The following is a 22,117-nucleotide window of genomic DNA, read 5'->3' as shown; positions in this document are numbered from 1 at the left end:
CCCCCGCCCAGTAGCCTCTGCCCCAAGCCCCCTCAGCCCAAGCGGTGTGCCAGGGAGCCTGTGCCCTGGTCTGGGATCAAGGGCCCCTGGGAAGAGCAGTGAGTTTCCCAGCCAGGTCTCAGTGAAGAGGGGTGGCAGCTGGCCTCAGGCAGCGCTGGGCTCCCCCAGGGATGGGACGCTTCTCAGCTGCTGCCAAGAGGGGTGCCCGGCGGCGGGGCCGGTGCTTTGGGAGCACAGGAGTCCGGGTTCTTTCCCTGCTGCCTCTGGGAACGACCATGGGCAGTTGCTGCGCTGGGACAACAGTTCCCAGTCACCGCCATTTTGGCACAGAGGGGGAAACTGAGGCACAGAGGGGGTGGGACTTGCCTGGGGTCGCACCATGAGTCAGTGGCAGAACCGGGAACAGAACCCAGGAGTCCTGGCTCCCAAGAGACCCTTGCTCTAACCACGAGATCACTCCCCTGCCAGAGTTGGGGCTAAAGCCCCAGGGGCCCCAGCCCCACGCCGCCTTCCCCTATCCTGGCCACACAGGCAGGAGCCAAGAGCTCGGTGCGGAAGGGCTCCTCCAACAGTAATGGAGCCGAGTGGGGGTGGGGGAGTGTCTGTCTGACTCCCCCTAGCCCCCTCCCCACTGGCCCCCTGGGCAGGGGGAAACCCGAGCTGTGCCCCCTCCCCACCCCCCATTGCGGCCGTGATGGTGCCAAACAGCTGCTTTCATTAGCGCCTTTGAAACTGGAACGGACGGACATTCCCTCCCCGTCCCCTTCTCGCCTTTTGGGGGCAGGGGGGTGGAGGTGAGGGGCGGGGGGTTGGTTTTCTCTGCCTGCCCCCTGCTGGCTGCTGACCACCACTGCGCCCCCTCCCCCTGCCTCTCACACTCCTGTCTCTCCTTGTGCCCCCGCAGGTGTGAAGGGCGCCCGTCCCTCCCGGAGACCATGAATCTGCCCTGTGATCTACTCATCCTGCTGCTGCTGCTGGAGGGGGCGGCCGACGCCGTGTTCCCCGAAGAGCCCGGGCCCATTAGCGTGGCCCCCGGAGACTGTAAGTGAGGGACTGTAGAAGCGAGGGGGGCCAGGCAAGGAAGAGCTGGGGGTGGGGGGCACAGTCTGGTGCCAAGCTGGCCCAGAGAGGCCCTCAGCCAACTTTACAATGCAGGTTCCTGGGGGGACCCCTCCCCTCACAGGAGGACCCCAACCTGCTCGCCAATCCCACCCCGCAACCCCAGTTTCACATTGAATATTGGGTCCCAGGTAGGGTGACCAGACAGCAAGTGTGAAAAATCAGGACGGGGTGGGGGGTAATAGGAGCCTATACAAGAAAAAGACCCCAAAATCGGGACTGTCCCTATAAAATCGGGACATCTGGTCACTCTAGTCCCAGGGGAGCACAGAGGCAGGACGCTGACAGAACAGGGGGCTGCACCGGGGTGCAGGTGGCAACTGCTTTGGGACGCAGGGGGCAGCTGCAGGGAGGTCTGGCAGATTGTGCAGGTGGCCCTGGCGTGGTACTGGAGGGGTGGGGCACTGGCATGCCAGGGGGCCCATCGTGCTGAGCAGGGAGGAACTGCGTCAGCGGAGCGGGAGAGGGGCATTCTGTGCAGGGCGTCTCACTCGGCATGTGGCGTGGCAGATACATTGGGGGTGGCTTTGCAGGTCATTGGCAGAGCTAGGGGCGCTGGGAGGCTATTCCAAGCCAAAGAGGGGGGTGTCTGCAGGTCAGGATTGAGGGGCATCGGCAGGGCCGGGGGCAGAACCTCGCTCCTGACCAATCAAACCGATTTGATGGGAGAGAACCCCCGGGGCTGCAGAACTCAGCTCCCCTGTGGCCTGAGCGGGATTGGAGCAGCAGGGCCGGGGACCGGGGGCGGGAGGGCAGAGCGGGGGTGCTGTCGAAGAGGGGAGCTAGCAGGTGCCGCTGTCCCCTGGCAGATGTGAAGCACTACTCGGTGTTCGTGGGCAGCGGGCTGAGCCATTTCTCCAGCCTGGACGGCAGCGGGGCGGAGCGACTGAACATCCAGCGCATGTTGAAGGTCAACCGGACTCTGTACATCGGCGACAGGTAACACACCCTGCTCAGGCCTGGGCACCCACGCCCAGAGATCTCTGGGCACCCCCTCCCCAAGATACAAGACACGGGATGCAGAGAAGAGAAGAGTTCCGGGGAGCCAGGGCAAGAAATGGGGGCAGGAGGAGAGGGATCGGGGGGGGTGAAGGGATTGGGGGATCAGGGGAGCAGGAGGAGATTTGGGTGCAGATGGGATTAGGGGGTTGGGGGGAGAAGTCGGGGCAGGAGATCTCCATGCTGCCGGCTGTCCTTTCCGCTTCCTCCTCCTCCCTTCCCGCAGGCTGACGTGGCGGAGGGGCAGGGGAAGACCCAGAGGACCAGGGGGCCAGGCCAGGGGGGAGGGGACGGGACAGGTGTGGGGGGGTGCACTCCGCAGCCTGAGTCCCAAACAGGCAGAACCTGGGTTGCTATGGCCCAGGTGAGCCATAGCAACCTGCAGCCTACGGGAAGGGAGGGGGAGAGAGGATGCTGGTGAGAGTGGAGGATGGGCTGAGGTCCCCCAGAGATGGGGTCCAGCCCCCCATGTGGTAATGGAGATGGGGGTGCAGTGCTCCATTGACGCCAGTGCCCCCCCCGTGAGTCATTAATGGCCTCTGTCTGGCCCTCCAACAAGGGGCACCCCGATTGTTGGTTCTGACCTGCTGTCCCCTGTCTTCTCCCCTCACAGAGAGGACCCCAAAACCTGCATCTCACACACCCCACCACGTGACCCCCCTCCCCTCACAGGGGGCCCCCCATGAGTCTCACGGCTCTGTGACCCCGTCCTTCACACGGGAACCCCCATTTGTGTCTCACGGCTCTGTGACCCCTCCCTTCACAGGGGGACCCCAATATGTGGCTCACAGCTCTGTGACCCCTCCCCTCACATGGGGCCCCCCATGAGTCTCACAACTCTGTGACCCCGCCCTTCACACGGGGACCCCAATATGTGGCTCACAGCTCTGTGAGCCCCCCCCTCACAGGGGGACCCCAATCCGTGGCTCACTGTTCTGTGACCCCTCCCTTGTAAAGGCCGAAAGCCAGTTCTGAGCATATAACTTTATCTATTATGGCTGCATCATGACTTTGGACTAGGTTTTCCATCTCAGTGGCTGGTTAATGAAACACACAACTATCATTTGTAAACACAGCGGCAGATCTGCAATTCTGGGCTTTGTGTGTTGGCTAGATGAACACGATTTGTTGGGGAAGAGTCAACATGGTTTTTGTAAAGGGAAATCATGCCTCACCGTGACTAAGGGGGGATATGATGGAGGTCTATAAAATCATGTCTGGTGTGGAGAAAGTAGATGAGGAAGTGTTATTTATGCCTTCTCATAACACAAGAACTAGGGGTCACCAAATGAAATTAATAGGCAGCCGGTTTAAAACAAACAAAAGGAAGTATTTCATCACCCAACACACAGTCAACCTGTGGAACTCTTTGCCAGAGGATGTTGTGAAGGCCAAGACTATAACAGGGTTCAAAAAAGAACTAGATAAGTTCATGGAGGATAGGTCCATCAATGGCGATTAGCCAGGATGGGCAGGGATGGTGTCCCTAGCCTCTGTTTGCAAGAAGCTGGGAATGGGCGACAGGGGATGGATCATGGGGAGGGATAGTTCAGTGGTTTGAGCATTGGCCTGCTAAATCCAGGGTTGTGAGCTCAATCCTTGAGGGGGCCACTTAGGGATCTGGGGCAAAATTAGTACTTGGTCCTGCTAGTGAAGGCAGGGGACTGGACTATTGATCTTTCAGGGTCCCTTCCAGTTCTATGAGATAGGTATATCTCTGTATTATTATATTATATTCCCTGTTCTGTTCATTCCCTCTGGGGCACCTGGCATTGACCACTGTCGGAAGACAGGACACTGGGCTAGATGGACCATTGGTCTGACCCAGTCTGGCCAATCTTATGGTAGAAACACAGCGTCCCTGCTTCACCTGAGCCATCCCGATGGGAGAGAGCAGATGACCGTGATCACTGCATTAGTGATGGTAGCACCCAGACTCCTGGCCACAGGTCTCCGTGTAAAGAGAGACCATATCCACGGACTGCCAGTGACCCCACCGCCTTTGCTAGCCAGGCTGATGTCTCCAGGGCAGGGTTGTGGCACATTGGCCAGGCAATTAGTGAAGGGGAATCTTGCCCTGCTGCTACCCAGGCTGCACCCGCTCTGGAGAAACAGAGATCTAGTCGCCGGGGCACTCAGTCATTGCAGCAAACGCAACACAGGGAGATCTAGAATGCAGTCTGTGGTCCCAGCATGCACTGCTCCACCTAGACCTGAAGATGTGAGCCCAAGTCTACAGGTCCCAGCATGCAATGCTCCGCCTAGATCTGAGTGGGCGCTGTGTGAGCCCCAGAATCTGCATATCCCAGCATGCAATATTCTGCCTCGTCTTGTGGAGGAGATGTGGGCTGTAGAAGACTACAGGTCCCAGCATGCAGTGCTCCATCTAGAGCTGAGTGGCTTTTGGCTCAGCTTGAGCAATGCATGCTGGGAACTGTAGTTTCTGTCGGCTGCATCTGTGTTAAAAAAGAAGGAGGGCTACATCATGCTCCACTAAAGTAGACAGCCCGGGGGCCCTGCCCAGCATATTCCCAACACAGCCCTTATCTGGGCAACGTTTGGGCCCCCCCTGCTGGCCGGTGCCGAGAGGGAATGTTTTCCTGGCACTGTTGTCAGGGGGCTTTGTGCCGGGCCCGCCAGCCCTGGAGCATTAGAACACAAATTAATATAAATGCGTATTTAACTGGTTCATTCATTAGCCCAAATGTATCGGTTTTTGCCATCCCAGTTTAATTGAGATGAATAAAAACAGATCTGGCCACTCGGAGCATAAATTACCCACTCCCAGCTCGGCTCCATGAATCATCATTTTGCCTCAGCACTTACACGCCGGCAGCAGCACTTAGGCAGCGAACTTTTCACATCCAAGGCTGCCACTTAACTGCACCGATTATGGTGGAAACCAGCCCCATAAATCAGCATAAAAAGCCAGATTGAGAAACAAATGGCCAGCGAGAGCCGCGTGATTTCCCCCAGAGCCGGGTCAGGCAGCAGGGCTGGAGCAATGGAGTTGCCATATGCTTGGGATACTGTGGATGCAGGGCCCAAGAATCATTCACTTCATCCCATCCTAGAATATCAGGGTTGGAAGGGCCCTCAGGAGGTCATCTAGTCCAACCCCCTGCTCAAAGCAGGACCAATCCCCAACTAAACCATCCCAGCCAGGGCTTTGTCAAGCCTGACCTTAAAAATCTCTAAGGAAGGAGATCCCACCACCTCCCTAGGGAACCCATTCCAGTGCTTCACCAGCCTCCTAGTGAAAAGTTTTTCCTAATATCCAACCTAAACCTCCCCCACTGCAACTTGAGACCATTACTCCTTGTTCTGTCATCTGCTACCACTGAGAACAGTCTAGATCCATCCTCTTTGGAACCCCCTTTCAGGTAGTTGAAAGCAGCTATCAAATCCCCCCTCATTCTTCTCTTCTGCAGACTAAACAATCCCAGTTCCCTCAGCCTCTCCTCGTAAATCACTCCACACCCTTCACTTCCTCACCCTGGTGTCCCACCCTGACACCAAGTGGCAGGACCTACTTCCACCCACGTAGGTGGGGAGCCCCGGTGGGCCAGCCCGTGCTCCACCCTGGTCCCACGGCCCGCTGGGGATATTAGTTGGTGCCTCCTTCACAGAGCTGTGAGCACGGGTGTGTACCACCTCCCCCGACACCTGCCCCTTCCACGGCAAGAGGGAGACCCTGGTGGGCATTTACATCGAGGGCGCCAGGTTGCAGTCCCTCTTCTGGCTCTTCTAGAACCTCCTCCTCCTCCGGTTTAGCTGCACTTTCCCCTGCAACTCCTGATTTATCACACCCCGTCGGTGGCCCCACGAAGTCGCGAGACCCCCATCGTCAGCCTCCTCCTGACGCTGGTCAAGGTGGCTGTCCACCCTACCAGGAGGAGGAAGTTGGATGGGGGGGAGCGGGGACTCTGCGACAGCGGAGCCTATTTCTGATCCTCCCTCAAGTCACGTCTCCGTGTCCCCTGGCTCCCTGGCCGCCTTCGAGGAGCAGTGGTTGCTGTCTGGGATTCTCTGACCGGTGTCCCCCGGTGTCTGTCCCTGTCACTTTCACTCCCGTCCCTGATGTTTCATGTCATGTCCCTTGGAATGATTTGATTACTGGTTCTGGTGGCTCCTCCCCATAGGCTGTGGGGGCGGTGCTGTTAGATGTGGGCGGGCTTCTGCCCATTCCCAGTGATTCAATAGGTCAGTGGTCCCCAACCTTTTCTGTCGGGGGGGGGGGGGGGCCAAACAACTAGCCGACGAGGACCGTGGCCACTGGAGAAGCAGCCGGTGAAATGCCGCCGTGAAGCGGCAACGTCAAGAGGCATCGCCGCCGAAATGCCACCGTGAAGGAGCGTCATGAAGAGGCGTCGCCCCCGAAATGCCGCCGAAATTTGGCGGGATTTCAGCGGTAGCGCTTCTTGACGTTGACGCATTTCGGTGGCTGCTTGTCCGGCGGCCAGTAGGCGGGCGCACCCGCAAGCACCGCGTTGGGGACCCCTGCAATAGGTGCTATAATAGCCCCTCGCCCACCCCACCATTAAGTGGCCGTGCCCTGATTTGTCACCCAGACCCCATCTCCTACGAGGCCCCCAGTGTGTGTGACTCGCCTCTTCTCTCCGTAGGCGCCTTGTCTGGCACTGGGTGGGGGGCGGTTCGGCAGTGAGCAGGGAATGATGCAGCTTCCTCAGAGAAGGATTTTGCGGCCACCAGCTCCACATCCCTGATGGGGCTGAGTGACCCGGGGGCATCTCTCCTCCCCGCGGCTCGCAGGCCTCTGCCTCTAATGAGGACGCGGCTCTGCTCGTTTGCCAGAGCCCCGGGAGACAGCAATTAGGGGGAAGTTTCCTGGAGGTTCATTAATGCACCATCACTTGTAATTGATGCAGGAGCCAGTCAGGTGGGGGGCACCGTGAACCAGCTGTGGGGGGGGATGGGAAGGAGTGGAAGGGGTCCAGGGACCGGCTGGGTGCTGGAAGGGGCTGGCATGCAGGATGGGAGAGGGGCCAGAGGGCAGGAAAGCGGGCAGGAACCAGTGGCGGGATGGGGGCATTTGGGAATTGTATAGTAGTCAGTGGGGGAAAGAGGGAGGGAGCTGAGGGGAAAGGTCCCAGGAAGGCATCTCTTTGAAATAGCTGTCGGCCGCGGTCCTTAGCTCCAGAGGGGAAGGCTTGGGACACAGGGCTCCCCCTCTCCCCACCCCACTGGGACCCCTCCTCCCTTCCCTGGTGAAGACCCCCGCTCCCCATGGGGATCCCCCCTCCTGTCCCTGGAGAGGAGGCCGGGGCAGTTCAGCCACCCCCCAGCCACACAGAACGTGCGGCTGGGGGAGGGGGGGGTTGTCACGGTGACGGATGGGCGTAGCGTCGCCCACGCCAATGGCAGACGCGTGTCAGTCCGAACGCGCTGGCAGGTGGCGGGGGAGGCCGGGGAGCCTCAGGCGGCCGGCGCTCTGGCAGCGCAGAAGTAGCACCCATCCCTCCGCCCTGCTCTGATCACCTTCCTCTCACCCGCTGCTGGCCGTGCCCAGCCTCGTGCGCCCAGCCATGGGTCCCCCCTGCCTCTCCGTGCCCTCTGCAAAGACAGCGCTGGCCGTGGGGACGTGGCATTGCTTGGGCATACGGCACCCTCTGCTAGTGCCCAGCTCTGCTGCCGACCACCTAGAGCCTGCGTGGGGCACAGGGCCGACCCGCTCGGGGAGCTGCGGGCATCCCTGCCTGCTGCCCTGGGATGAGTCTGAGACACAGTGCCCGCTGGGGCTGGCGGAACGGGCCCTGCGCTCCCCCAGATCCCGCTGCCCCTTTCCCGTCACGGACACCATGTGCCCCACAGTCGGAGCGGCCAGCGGAGTGTTTGGGAAAAGCTTCCCATGCCAGACGGGGAAAATGCCCTCAACTCGCCAGGGAACCAGCCTGCCCCACCCACCAGGCCTGGCTCTTACATCCATGTGGGTGTGGGGGGGTGTCAGCAGGTGGGGGAGGAAGGGGTGGTGTTTGGGGAGCATTTTTGTTTGGGAGTTGGAGTTGTTTAGGAATGTGTGTGCGTGTCTGTGTTAGGACAATCCTAGAGATTGTCATGTGTTGGGGCGTGGTATTTGTGTTTTGAGAGGTGGGTTATGAGTGGGTGACTGCTGGTGACTTGTTTGTTGCTTGTGTTTTATGAATGGGTAGATTTATGGGGGGGGTGGGAATGAATTGGGGTGCATACGGATGAGGTTTGGTGGGGGTGATTCAGGGATGTGTGTTATGAGTGGGTAGGTTCGTAGGGGGGACTGGGAATGAATTGGGGTGCATATGGGGGAGGTTTTGGGGGGGAGATTCAGGGATGTGTGTTATGAGTGGGTAGGTTCATGGCGGGGTTGGGAATGAATTGGGGTGCATACGGGGGAAGTTTCATGGGGTAATTCAGGGATGTGTGTTATGAGTGGGTAGGTTCGTGGGGGGGTTGGGAATGAATTGGGGTGCATACGGGGGAGATTTCGTGTGGGTGATTCAGGGATGTGTTATGAGTGGGTGGGTTCATAGTGGGGATTGGGAATGATTTGGGGTGCATACGGGGGAGGTTTTGTGGGGGTAATTCAAGGATGTATGTTATGAGTGGGTAGGTTCGTGGGGGGGTTGGGAATGAATTGGGGTGCATACGAGGGAGGTTTCGTGGGGGTGATTCAGGGATGTGTTATGAGTGGGTAGGTTCGTGGGGGGGTTGGGAATGATTTGGGGTGCATACGGGGGAGGTTTTGTGGGGGTAATTCAGGGATGTATGTTATGAGTGGGTAGGTTCGTGGGGGGGTTGGGAATGAATTGGGGTGCATACGAGGGAGGTTTCGTGGGGGTAATTCAGGGATGTATGTTATGAGTGGGTAGGTTCATGGGGGGGTTGGGAATGAATTGGGGTGCCTACGGGGGAGGTTTCGTGGGGGTGATTCAGGGATGTGTGTTGAGTGGGTAGGTTCGTGGGGGGGTTGGGAATGAATTGGGGTGCATATGGGGGAGGTTTTGTGGGGGTAATTCAGGGATGTATGTTATGAGTGGGTAGGTTCGTGGGGGGGTTGGGAATGAATTGGGGTGCATATGGGGGAGGTTTTGGGGGTGATTCAGGGATGTGTGTTGAGTGGGTAGGTTCGTGGGGGGGGTTGGGAATGAATTGGGGTGCATACGGATGAGGTTTGGTGGGCGTGATTCAGGGATGTGTGTTGAGTGGGTAGGTTCGTGTTGGGGTTGGGAATGAATTGGGGTGCATATGGGGGAGGTTTTGGGGGTGATTCAGGGATGTGTGTTATGAGTGGGTAGGTTCGTGGGGGGGTTGAGAATGAATTGGGGTGCATACGGATGAGGTTTGGTGGGCGATTCAGGGATGTGTGTTGAGTGGGTAGGTTTGTGTTGGGGTTGGGAATGAATTGGGGTGCATATGGGGGAGGTTTTGGGGGTGATTCAGGGATGTGTGTTATGAGTGGGTAGGTTCGTAGGGGGGTTGGGAATGAATTGGGGTGCATACGGATGAGGTTTGGTGGGCGTGATTCAGGGATGTGTGTTATGAGTGGGTAGGTTCGTGGTGGGGTTGGGAATGAATTGGGGTGCATACGGATGAAGTTTGGTGGGCGTAATTCAGGGATGTGTGTTGAGTGGGTAGGTTCGTGGGGGGGTTGGGAATGAATTGGGGTGCATATGGGGGAGGTTTTGTGGGGGTGATTCAGGGATGTATGTTATGAGTGGGTAGGTTCGTGGGGGGGTTGGGAATGAATTGGGGTGCATATGGGGGAAGTTTTGTGGGGGTGATTCAGGGATGTATGTTATGAGTGTGTAGGTTCGTGGGGGGGTTGGGAATGAATTGGGGTGCATACGGATGAGGTTTGGTGGGCGTGATTCAGGGATGTGTGTTGAGTGGGTAGGTTCGTGGGGGGGTTGGGAATGAATTGGGGTGCATATGGGGGAGGTTTTGGGTGTGATTCAGGGATGTGTGTTATGAGTGGGTAGGTTCGTGGTGGGGTTGGGAATGAATTGGGGTGCATATGGGGGAGGTTTTGGGGGTGATTCAGGGATGTGTGTTGAGTGGGTAGGTTCGTGGGGGGGTTGGGAATGAATTGGGGTGCATATGGGGGAGGTTTTGGGGGTGATTCAGGGATGTGTGTTATGAGTGGGTAGGTTGGTAGGGAGAGGTTGGAGATGTTTTGGGGGATGTGTGATGGGGGCTGGCAGTGTGGGTTGGGGAGTGTTTTGTGTGCGTGTGGGTTGTGTAGGGCTGTATATAACATTCACCCCCATGGCCAGCACTCTCTCAGGCACTGCCCCCCTTCTCTCCCACCAGGGATAACCTGTACCGGGTGAGCCTGGAGCCTGCCACAGCCAGCGAGATGCGCTACCAGCGGGTAAGTGCCGGGCCTTGGGCAGCACTGCAGGTCTCTCCCAGGCACTGCTAACCCCGGGGGCCGGCTCCCCATGCCTCCGCCAGGGACCAGCCTCACTTATTCCTGGGCTCAGAGCGAAGCCGCTGCCTTCGAGTGGGAGCCTGAGCATGGGATCTCTCCGGGCAGCTCCAGGAGCAGGTCACACAGTCCCAAGGGCTCCTAGCAATTAGAAGCCCTGGGCAGGTGTCCAAGGTACAGACGCCAGCCCAGCCCCTCAGGCCACCACTGGCACGCAGGGGGCAGCATGCCCGGGCCGGTCTCTTCCCTCTGTGCATAGAGATGCTCATGCAGCTCCCAGCAATGCGCCAAATGCAGGGAGCTGAGACCCAGCCAACTCATCTCGCTGATGGCCATGGCGGGATGCGGCTAACTCGGTGCAGGGGGAGCAGCTGCAGCTACGGCTGGAGGAAATCTGGACCTTTCGCTCACCTGAGTTTGACTTGATTTCCTTGTTGCTTTTATACCCAGAAATTGACGTGGGGGTCGAACCCACACGACATCAGCATCTGCCGGATGAAGGGGAAGCATGAGGTAAGGGTGCGGCCCGCCCCGCTGCCTGGCCTGCAGGGGCGGGGGTTGGGGGGGGAAGTGGTGTATCCCCTGCACATTGCCCCAGCTCTCTGCCCCCCACTCCTCTCAGGCTAGGACTCCAAGTTGCTTGCCATCACTCCAAATAGCGGCGCCATGCTTTGCCCGCTGGTGCCAGGATTCACGCTCCCAGCGTGGGGGTGCACCGGGATCCACACCCCGGCTCACTACTGCCAAGACACCCACTCCCACAACTATCCACTGAGCACACTGGCCTTGTTTGGTGCTCCAGCTCTCTGGCCAGCTCCCCCCTTTGCCTTCCCGCTCGCTGTGGGGTGGTCGGCGTGGGCCCCACCGTGAGCTGCGTTTGTCATACTCTCTGCCTTTTAACTCCCTGCAAACATTTGTGTCAAATGTGATTTATTAGATGCTAGTATAATTGGCTTTGTAATTAATTATTTCTGGTCTGTTGATCAGAACAGACACATCTCATAATCGGTGAGAAATCCAATTTCCAGATTCCATTAATGCCTCTTCAGGCTGAAAAAGGCAGAGCACCGGGCTCCCCAGGGAGTGGCGGCCCGGTGCCCCGCTGGATCAGAACCCGGGCCAGCAGGACCTCTGGCTCACCATTACAGCCAGGAAGTGGAATAAATCGGCATTAGCTGAAGGGGCGCTGACCCGTTAAACATCTGCGGGCCAGACTCTGAGCCCGCTTACACCAGTCTGAATTGGGAGTGGAACTGTTCACACCCAAAGAATTACTCCAGATCGACACCAGTGTAAGGGACGGGAGAATCTGACCCACAATCTTCCTAAACCATCGGAGGTCAACGTTTTCAGACTTGGGGGTCTGAGAGTGGGATTTTCAAGAGAACCTAATGGAATTTGGCACCCGGTTCCCACTGAATTCCCGTGGCATTTGAGTTCCCAGTTCCATGAGCCCGTAGCCGCAAATCCATAGCTAGACACCTCACTACAAGTGGCCTCGATTTCGGTGGTTCAGAATACCTGCAGCATCTGTGCAGTGGAAGTTTTGGCTGATCAGCAGCGCCCCCCCACCCCACCCCCAATTCCCATTCTTCTTTCCCAGTCCTCTCCCTGCAGTGTGTTCTCTTTCAACCCCCCCTTCCCAGTCTATATATCACCCTTCACTCCTGCCTCCCTCCCTAACTCAATCCGATGGGCGCCTGTGAGAATCCAGCGCTGTTATTTACATGGTTATCTCAGGGTCCCAGTCCTGTTTGAAAATCCAGCTTCAAGCACCTAACTCTAGGCACCCAGGTGTGGACATTTTGCCCGACTTGGGGGAGGGGTTTTCAAAAGGCATAAATGGGAACTAAGCACCCAACTCCCCTAGACGTTCAGTGGGGGATGGGCACCTAACCTTCCCTTTCTGCCTGTGATAAACTCCCTCCTCGTCTTATCCATGGGACATTTGGAGTCCCAGCTCCAAACATAGAGAGGGTTCGAACAACCAATGGGCTCCTGGGGAGGAGGAAAACAGGCTCGTCAGTTTCATGGCTCTTCCTAGTCAGTTTCATTTGCAGCTTCTCCAGCCCTGGTTACAAGGCAGCTGGGATTGGGGCTCTGAGGCTGCTGGGGAAATTTGACTTCTTAATTTTTTTAACAATTGCTGGTGGGGTTTTTTTGGTTAATTATCCATTTCTGTTGATCTGAGGTTTTTTAAATTTTTGAGCCTGACTAGTGAGGGTTTAAAGGACGGTTGCCCTCCCCATCCCCCACCCCATCCCCAAACCAGGACCAGTTTTTATTCCTTGCAAATGTGGGAACCCTCATCAGCAGTAACCTCGAACCCCTGGCAGGTTCTTGAGCCGCGCACGGGCACGCCCCCGGCCTCTCCCGCACCTCTGAGCTCGGCAGAAGCATTTTCAGCGGTTTCCATCCACCCCTGCCCTTGCTCACGTCTTGTCTTTCTGCCCAGGCAGCTCCACAGGTTTTCGGCCTCTCTTTGTTTCCCAATCAAAGCCCATGAATGTGTGTTTCCATGGTTTCCTAGCAGGCCTGGAAAAATGGAGCTTTAAGGTGCTTGGTTGGATTCTTTTTTTTTTTTCCCCCACTGCACACTTTTGAAGGCCTCGTTCCTGGCGCTTTGGTTCACGAGGGCCAACTGTGGGGTGTGCAGGTGGCCATCTGCCCCTAAACTTGCAGCCCTTCTGTTTGTGTCCACCCTGCCATCTGGAGCGGCACCTGGAGCCGGCTGGAGGAGCCCATCTGTATCCAGCCACTGATGTCTCTGTGCAAGGTTAAAAGGGCCGCTGTCAGGTTACAAATCCGGCATTCAAAATCATTCCCTCACCTGGGCAGCCAACAGCATCGAAGATGATTAAGGCTGGATGGATTTTGAACTCCTCTTTGTTGCCTCTGTGCATGCATATTGTCCCCTTTTGGCATTTTCCTCCAATTGGACAATGAAACTAAGCGAAGCCTTTAACTAGTGGGATGTCTGGGTTCCCAGGCACTAGCCCAGTCACGCTGCAGTGTTCTCAGTGCAAACCCTCCAGAGCGTTTTAAATAGAAACAGAAAACTGTTCTAACCTAGATTTAAAAACAAAAGCAACAGGGAAACATTTCTAGCTAGATGACTAGATAGAGGGGTTTGCTTAGAGAGAAGTGGATTTCATAGAGGGTGTGCATGGAGATGGATAGATGGGGATGCAAGTGAAGGAGGGATAGATAGATAAAGAGATTGATAGATAGAGGAGCATGGATAGCTAGCCAGGTAGGAATGCATGGGGGTGGATGTAGGGGGATGCTTCGGGTGGATAGATGGGTGGATGGCTAAATAGTTACAGATGAATGGGGATGGATGGATAGATAGATTAGATGGGTGGCTGGTAGATAGGATGGACGGATACAGGGGGATGCATGGGGTGGATAGATGGGTGGATGGATAGGGATGAATGGGGATGGATAGATAGATTAGATGGGTAGGTGGGTAGATAGGATGGATGGATACATGGGGTGGATGGATGGAGGGATGGGGTGGATAGATGGATGGATGGATTGATAGATTAGATGGGTGGCTGGGTAGATAGGATGGATGGATACAGAGGGTGGATAGATGGGTGGATGGCTAGATTGATAGGGATGAATGGGGATGGATGGATAGATAGATTAGATGGGTGGGTGAGTAGATAGGATGGATACAGGGGGTGGATAGATGGGTGGATGGATAGGGATGAATGGGGCTGGATGGACAGATAGATTAGATGGGTGGATGAGTAGATAGGGGGATGGATGGATACAGGGGTGCATGGTGACAGAGAGAGATGTATTTCTTTACATTTACCATACGTGGGGCGAGGCTCCCTGACCATGTCCTTTGAAGGTTGCGCTTTCCCTGATGTACTGAGATGGGTGCCTGGTGTGGTCCTCACCCCATGGCACGGTGCTGGGCCCAGCATGTGTCAAGGTGGCCGAACCAGCCCACAGGTTGGCCAGCTGGGTGCATGAAGCCAAATTCTGCTCCCCATTACCAGGCCCCCGCCCCACGCCCATGAGTTCTACGAGCAGGAACGGGCCCGTCGTCTCAGGCTGGCCCAGAGCAATGTTTCCCAACTCCCTCCCCCGCAGCGTAATCCCAGTGCGCTGAGCGTGGCCGCTGGCTCTGACCCCCCTCCCCTCTCCTCTCCAGGCAGAGTGCCGGAACTTCGTCAAGGTGCTGCTGGTGACGAACGAGAGCACGCTCTTCGTGTGTGGGACCAACGCCTTCAACCCCATCTGCGCCAACTACAGCGTGAGTCACCCCCGCCCCGCCCTGCCCAGCCCAGCCCAGCTGGGAACGGAGAACGTGGCCTTCGGGGTCTACCCACGGGACGGGGCGCACATGTGTGTGTCGGGGGCAGGGGGTGCAGCATCTGCCCGTGTTCGGCACTCGCGCACGTGGGTGGGGTGTGTCCCATGTGAGTCACGAGCGTATGTATGTGGCACGTGCTCATGTGTTTAGCGTGGAGTGGAGCAGGTGTGTCCCATGTACATGTTCCGGTGTATGTCGTGCGGGCCCGTGCGTAGCATGTAGGCATCGTATGGACATGTAACATATAGAGAGAGTATGTTCCCATGTGCAGGGTCCCACATGTGTAGCATGGGCCCCTGTGTAGCATTTGTGGGTCTCTGTGTCATTTAATCGCTGACTGTGCAAGTGTCTTTCCCTGACCCCCCTGCCTTGCCTGGGGACTCTCCCCTCTGGGCATGCGGTGCCCTGTTCCTCCCGGGGCTGCTTTCCTTATGCTCCTCACCGCGGGCGGCGGGGGCGGGGGCGGGCAAAGTGCAGGGCGTGAGCACCAGTGCAGCCCCCTCGCCCTGGGGACCAAGGGGCAGTCCCAGCGGCCCAGCCCCAGAGGAACTGCCCGGGTTGCTTGGGGCAAGCTTCTGGGATGGAGCAGAGCTGGGGGGAGGGTGTCAATGGGGCAGCACAAGGCAGCAGGTGCAGCCTGGGGCACAGTGCACTGGGGACATTCCCCCATCAGGCCCGGATCTCTGCATCCCCCCACGGGGGCTGTCCCTGCTGATCGGCGCCAGCTCTGTAAAGGTCCCGGCCCGGCGCAGAGGAGGCCGGGCTACGGTGAAGGTCCCGGCCCGGCGCGGAGGAGGCCGGGCTACGGTGAAGGTCCCGGCCCGGCGCGGAGGAGGCTGGGCTACGGTGAAGGTCCCGGCCCGGCGCGGAGGAGGCCGGGCTACGGTGAAGGTCCCGGCCCGGCGCGGAGGAGGCCGGGTGACGGTGAAGGTCCCGGCCCGGTGCGGAGGAGGCCGGGTGACGGTGAAGGTCCCGGCCCGGCGCGGAGGAGGCCGGGTGACGGTGAAGGTCCCGGCCCAGGGCGGAGGAGGCCGGGCCACGGTGAAGGTCCCGGCCCAGGGCAAAGGAGGCCGGGCCACGGTGAAGGTCCCGGCCCGGCGCGGAGGAGGCCGGGCTATGGGGAAGGTCCCAGCCCAGGGCAGAGGAGGATGGGCTATGGGGAAGGTCCCGGCCCAGGGCGAAGGAGGCCGGGTTATGGTGAAGATCCCAGCCCAGGGCGGAGGAGGCCGGGTGACGGTGAAGGTCCCAGCCCAGGGCGGAGGAGGCCGGGCCACGGTGAAGGTCCCGGCCCAGGGCAAAGGAGGCCGGGCTATGGGGAAGGTCCCGGCCCGGCGCGGAGGAGGCCGGGCCACGGTGAAGGTCCCGGCCCGGCGCGGAGGAGGCCAGGTGACGGTGAAGATCCCGGCCCGGTGCGGAGGAGGCCGGGCGACGGTGAAGGTCCCGGCCCGGCGCGGAGGAGGCCGGGCTACGGAGAGCCCGGGAGGGAGCGGTGAAGCAGGGCGCAAGGCAAAGAGTCACAGTTTATCCAGTAGTGATGGGAACAGATGACACTGACCCGTGCTGCTGTCATCCCCTGGCACAGCAGAGCAGGACACGAGGGGCCAGGGAGCAGCATGTTCCAGGGAGAAGCCAAGGAGGCGTCCGTGGTGGGAATCCTAAGCGGGTGGCACCTAAAGTAGAGAGTGGCCCCAGCTCAGGTGTGGGTCTGACGGCACCGGGCTGACGGGGCAGGAGTCTGGGGAACCTCCTGAAGCCAAGAGGGGATGGGGCTGTGTGATAGGCAGCCTGGCTATCTCTGGAGTGTGACCTTGGGCAAGTCATTTCCCCTCACTGTGCCTCAGTTTCCCCTCCCTTGCCCATTTAATCTGTTAGGTCTTTGAGGCCGGGGCTGTATGTGTGCCCAGCACCCAGCGTGGTGGCGCTCCCCTGGCAGCCAGTAGGAGCTGCGGCACTCGGCACCCCGACAGGCCAGTCACTCAATGAGGTATCTGGTTGTGGATTTAGGGGCCTTGCTTTAGCCGCCCGCTGAGTTTGCTGTCCGTGGGCGAGTGTGGGGAGGCTGGGAGCTGTCAGGCCCCGGTGCGAACTTACCACCTCTCTTCCTCTCCTTAGATGGACACCTTGGAGCCCATTGGAGACAGCATCAGCGGCATGGCCCGGTGCCCCTACGACCCCAAACATGCCAATGTCGCCCTCTTCACGGGTCAGTACCGCCCGGCCTGCTCCCTGCTCTTGGGCGGGTGGGGGGCGGAGGGGGGCTCCCCGCAGTGAGCCCGCCTGGCCTGGGGGACAACGTGCCAAATTCGGGGGTTCGTTGTCTTTTTTATTTTTGTCCTTCTTTCTTTCTTTTGTTCATTTTTTCTTTCGCTTTACTTATTTTCCTTTTGTCATTTTGTCCGTCTGCTCCAATAAATACCCATTTATCTATCTGTCTGTCTGTCTTGCAGTGTTGTTGTAGCCGTGTTGGTCCCAGGATATGAGAGAGACAAGGTGGGTGAGGTCAGATCTGTTATTGGACCAACGTCTGTTCGTGAGAGAGACGAGCTTTTGAGCTACACAGAGCTCGTCTTCAGCTCGCTGTCGCTCGGCAGCTTCTCTTGCACCAACAGACGTTGGTCCAATAAAAGATATCACGTCGCCCACCTTTTCTCTCTCATTATCTATCTATATCTATCTGTCTATCCCATACACACCCCAATATCTATCTATCTATCTATCTATCTATTTATCTCTCTATCTATCTATCTCCATACATCCTATCTGTCTATCTATCCATCTATCTATCTATCCCCATACACACCCCAATATCTATCTATCTATCTATCTATCTATCTATCTATCTATCTATCTATCTATCTATCCCCATATACCCCTATCTATCTATCTATCTATCTATCTATCTATCCCCATATACCCCTATCTATCTATCTATCTATCTATCTATCTATCTATCTATCTATCTATCTCCATCCACCCCCTCTATCTATCTATCTATCTATCTATCCCCATACATACCCCAATATCTATCTATCTATCTATCTATCTATCCATCCACACACACATCTATCTATCTATCTACATACACACCCCAATATCTATCTATCACCCCAATATCTATCGATCTATTTATTTCCGCTCTCTCCTTGGCAGGCGGGATGCTGTTCACGGCCACGGTGACGGATTTCCTGGCAATCGACACGGTGATTTACCGGAGCCTGGGGGACAGCCCGACTCTGCGCACCGTCAAGCATGACTCCAAGTGGTTCAAAGGTGGTTTCCCGTCCCCGCAGAGGCCCAGAGGCCATTCCCAGAGGGGTGGGGGAGGGGGAGAACGTTCTCTCCTGGGGACCAAACTGGATCTGATGTGGGGGCTGAGTTACCGGCTGCCTTAGAAAGTTACTCATCTTGGAGGCTCCCGTAGCCGCTCCCCCTACGCTGCTCCCAGGCCACTCACGCTCGGCCCTGTCTCAGGGTGAGGGTGCCCCGCAGGGAACATGCCCTGCTGGCTCTCATCAGGTTCCCCCCGCCCCCCTCCCCGCTTCCTGTCGCTAGACCCTGACCCCCTTGCGTTTGCCCTTCTCCCGCCAGAGCCCTACTTTGTCCACGCGGTGGAGTGGAAGAGCCACGTCTATTTCTTCTTCCGGGAGATCGCCATGGAGTTTAACTACCTGGAGAAGGTGAGGCGCCTTCCCGGGCTGCGTGGCCCAGACGCAGCCAGCGCTCTCCGGGGGCAGGGCCGCCCACTCGGCTTCTGCTCTGCTCCTTCACTTCCCTGGGGGAAGCCTTGGGGACAGGCTGGGGTGGAGAATGGCGATCACAGGCCTCGGGGAGCACATGGACGACCGATGGCTCTGTGGGCAGTGGATGCTTCTGACCAGTGGATATGAATTTACAGGGCAAAGTACTGGGAGAATTGCCTTAGTTTCAAAGCAGCACACGGGTCCTATTGTGCAAGGCGCTGCACAGACACAGGAGGAGACAATCCCTGCCCCAGCTGAGATCGGGGCCCCACTGTGCAAGGTGCTGCACAGACACACAGGGAGAGACGTCCCTGCTCCAGCTGAGATCAGGGCCCCGCTGTGCAAGGTGCTGCACAGACACACAGGAGGAGACAATCCCTGCCCCAGCTGAGATCAGGGCCCCACTGTGCAAGGCGCTGCACAGACACACAGGGAGAGACGTCCCTGCTCCAGCTGAGATCAGGGCCCCGCTGTGCAAGGCGCTGCACAGACACACAGGGAGAGACGTCCCAGCTCCAGCTGAGATCAGGGCCCCACTGTGCAAGGCGCTGCACAGACACACAGGAGGAGACAATCCCTGCCCCAGCTGAGATCAGGGCCCCGCTGTGCAAGGCACTGCACAGACACACAGGGAGAGACGTCCCTGCTCCAGCTGAGATCAGGGCCCCGCTGTGCAAGGCGCTGCACAGACACATAGGGAGAGACGTCCCTGCTCCAGCTGAGATCAGGGCCCTGCTGTGCAAGGCGCTGCACAGACACACAGGGAGAGACGTCCCTGCTCCAGCTGAGATCAGGGCCCCACTGTGCAAGGGCTGCACAGACACACACGAGACAATCCCTGTCCCAAAGCACATACTGTGTAAGCAGGCAAGCCAGACAAAGGCAGGGGAAGCAGAGGCACAGAGAGGGGAAATGACTTGCCTACAGTCACCCAGCTGGTCAGTGGCGCAGCAGGGAATAGATCCCAAGTCTCCTAAGTCCCAGTCCCGTGCCCTGCTCCGCCCTGCTGTCTCTCCAACGGGGCCCCAGCGCCTGTCTGCGGAGGCAGGTTCTGGTCAGATGTGGAGGACAGGCTGCAGCCTGGGAGGGTGGGGCGTTCGCCCTGGGGCTGTTCCAGACAGGTGGGGGAGTTCTGTAACGAAGTAGAGCCAGGCAGGGAATGTCCAGGGCGCCCTCGGGGAGTGAGGCTGCCAGGTGGGTGGGGAGACCTGCCAAGGGCCCTGATCTCCAGTGGGTCTGTTGGAGCTGGAGTCAGGGGGGCTGTGGACCCCGAGCCATGAGCGAAAGGGCGCTGACACCATTCTGGCTTCCTGTTTGCAGGCCAGACTGGAGGGGCAGCTCCCCCCCGTGTGCCCGCAGCTCTGCAGATCCTGGGTGCTGGCATCCATGCGCCACCAGAGAAGGGAAACTGCCGTCCCCGTGCCAGGCCTTAAAGACTGGCCTGGGACCTGGGAATGGGTTGGACAGAAGATCCCCCACAGGAGCATTTTCAGGCCAGGCTGTGACAGGGGGGCGCACAGAGACCGCTGCATGGGAGTTAGCCACGCTCCACCCCCCAAAGCTCAATCCCTCTCTTCCCCCCCTCCATGATCCTGGGCCACTGGCTAGCCATGGGGTGGGTGGCAGAGCAGCTCCGGTGTGGGCAGGCGGGGCTGGGAGGGTGGCGGGGGTGGGTGCCTCCTCCCCGTGACGCTCCCATCCCGGCTGCAGGTGGTGGTGGCCCGGGTGGCCCGGGTGTGTAAGAACGACCAGGGCGGCTCGCAGCGCGTGCTGGAGAAGCAGTGGACGTCCTTCCTCAAGGCCCGGCTCAACTGCTCCGTGCCGGGGGACTCGCACTTCTACTTCAACGTCATCCAGTCGGTGACGGACATCCTGTACCTGGACGGGCGGCCCGTGGTGCTGGCGGTCTTCTCCACGCCCTCCAACAGGTCGGTCCTCCTCAGCCACGGGGAAGGGAGGGGTCCTGGGCACCGTGTCCAGCTGGGGGGCTCTCCCCTTAGCTCATTTCGCCCCCAGCTGACGTCAGCGCCGCCTTCCCAAAGGAGCAGGTGTCTGCCCCGGCCAGCTTGGGGACCCAATCCTGCAGTCTGCCCGGGCAAAGCTCCCACAGGCTAGCGGAGCTCAGCCCTGGGCCTGTGGCTGCAACGGGACGTCTGCAGAGAACCCCGACGTCCTGACCCAATCGGGCGCGGATCAGTCCGTCCTCCCTTCTGGATTTCCACTCGCCGTCTCTGCACGTGCACAGCGTGCACACCCTCGCATGTGTACTTGTGCACACCCTCGCACGTGCACAGCGTGCACACCCTCGCACATGTACTTGTGCACACACCCTGCACGAGCCCTGAGGGCCAGATCCAAGGCCGTTGACATCAGTGGGAGTCTTTGCATTCGTTCCATTCGGCTTGGGATCAGGTCTGCAACAAACACCACCCCCCACCGCACCCCCCGCGGCAGATTCTCCACGCAGCCTTGCTGAGAGGCCGCTGCGCCTCAGGGAAAACGCCTGCACCCCCGGCTTCGGGCCTGATCCAGAGCTCAAAGACTCCCATTGCCTAGCACTGGCACTAGATCAGGCTGTCCCTCCATCCACCAGCCGTGCAATGGGCTTTGGGTGATTTAGGGGGTCACCGTGCATATTTCACACCAGGCCGGGTGGGAGGTTGAAGCTCCTCTCAGCTCCGATCTTGTGCCCTTGAGTTCCTGACCCAGTTCAAAACCTTCCAAAGTGCCGGGGGGGGTGCTCGACTCCTGGCTCTGTCCCAGGCCCCGCCCCCATTCCACCCCTTCCCCCAAGGCCCCGTCCTGCCTCTTCCTGCCCCCGCTCGACCCCGACCTCGCCTCTTCCCGCCCAATTCCACCCTCTGCCCCCAGTGCACTGCATCCTCGCTCCTCCCCCCCAGAGCCTCCTGCACGCCGTGAAACAGCTGATTGCGGAGGGAGGGGGAGGCGTTGATCGGCAGGACCCGCCGGCTGGCAGGAGGCGCGGGGAGGCGGAGGGAAGCTGACGGGAAGCTGCCGGTGGGTGCTCCAGCCCCGGAGCACCCACAGAGTCGGCACCTATGGCTACCACCTCTGGATAGAAATCCTGTCCGCTCCCTAGCCCAGCCCACTGGGAACCCACGGAGACATCAGTTTCACCCACTGGGGATAAATTCCATGGCTGCGATTATATGCAAACCCACAGGGGCGGCAGGGAGAAAAATCCAGACGTCCCCACCCCCCCGGGGAGGCCAGGGCACCCCCCCTCACAGGCCCGGGAACAGCCCTGACGGCTGCGGGCGATTGGGATGCGCTGCCCGTTGAGTCCAGGGCCAGGGGGCGAGGGCTGATTGTGCAGTGGGGGGTCCCAGCTCTTCAGGTCAGGCGGTAGCTTTGGTAACAAATCTGCCATGGCGAGAGCCGCCCAGGGTGGGCAGTGGGCAGAGAATGGGTTTTTCTCTGCCTTTTGGCTGCTCTGAAGGCTTCCCTCCCCTGCTCCTGCTGTCTGAGCCATGCAGTCCAGCCCTC

The 22,117-nt window shown here is 58.8% G+C and overlaps 1 protein-coding gene across 2 annotated transcripts in view; it reads left to right on the top strand.

Moving 5' to 3' along the window:
* Positions 1–22,117, top strand: part of SEMA6B (semaphorin 6B) — a 93,252-nt gene that overhangs the window by 54,847 nt on the left and 16,288 nt on the right. For both annotated transcript variants that reach the window (XM_054013639.1, XM_054013640.1), the window contains exons 2-10: positions 905–1,041; positions 1,929–2,058; positions 10,423–10,483; positions 10,991–11,053; positions 14,709–14,810; positions 16,983–17,073; positions 18,021–18,140; positions 18,459–18,547; positions 20,321–20,538. In XM_054013639.1, coding sequence (XP_053869614.1) covers positions 936–1,041; positions 1,929–2,058; positions 10,423–10,483; positions 10,991–11,053; positions 14,709–14,810; positions 16,983–17,073; positions 18,021–18,140; positions 18,459–18,547; positions 20,321–20,538 — 980 coding nt within the window. In that variant the 5' untranslated portion in view covers positions 905–935. The remainder of the gene's footprint in view (positions 1–904; positions 1,042–1,928; positions 2,059–10,422; positions 10,484–10,990; positions 11,054–14,708; positions 14,811–16,982; positions 17,074–18,020; positions 18,141–18,458; positions 18,548–20,320; positions 20,539–22,117) is intronic.

This window comes from Malaclemys terrapin, chromosome 24 (assembly GCF_027887155.1).
Source record: "Malaclemys terrapin pileata isolate rMalTer1 chromosome 24, rMalTer1.hap1, whole genome shotgun sequence".
In the NCBI taxonomy this organism is placed as follows: domain Eukaryota; kingdom Metazoa; phylum Chordata; order Testudines; family Emydidae; genus Malaclemys; species Malaclemys terrapin.
Note: the sequence above shows the minus strand (reverse complement) of the source record. Positions and strands in the feature narration are given on the sequence as shown.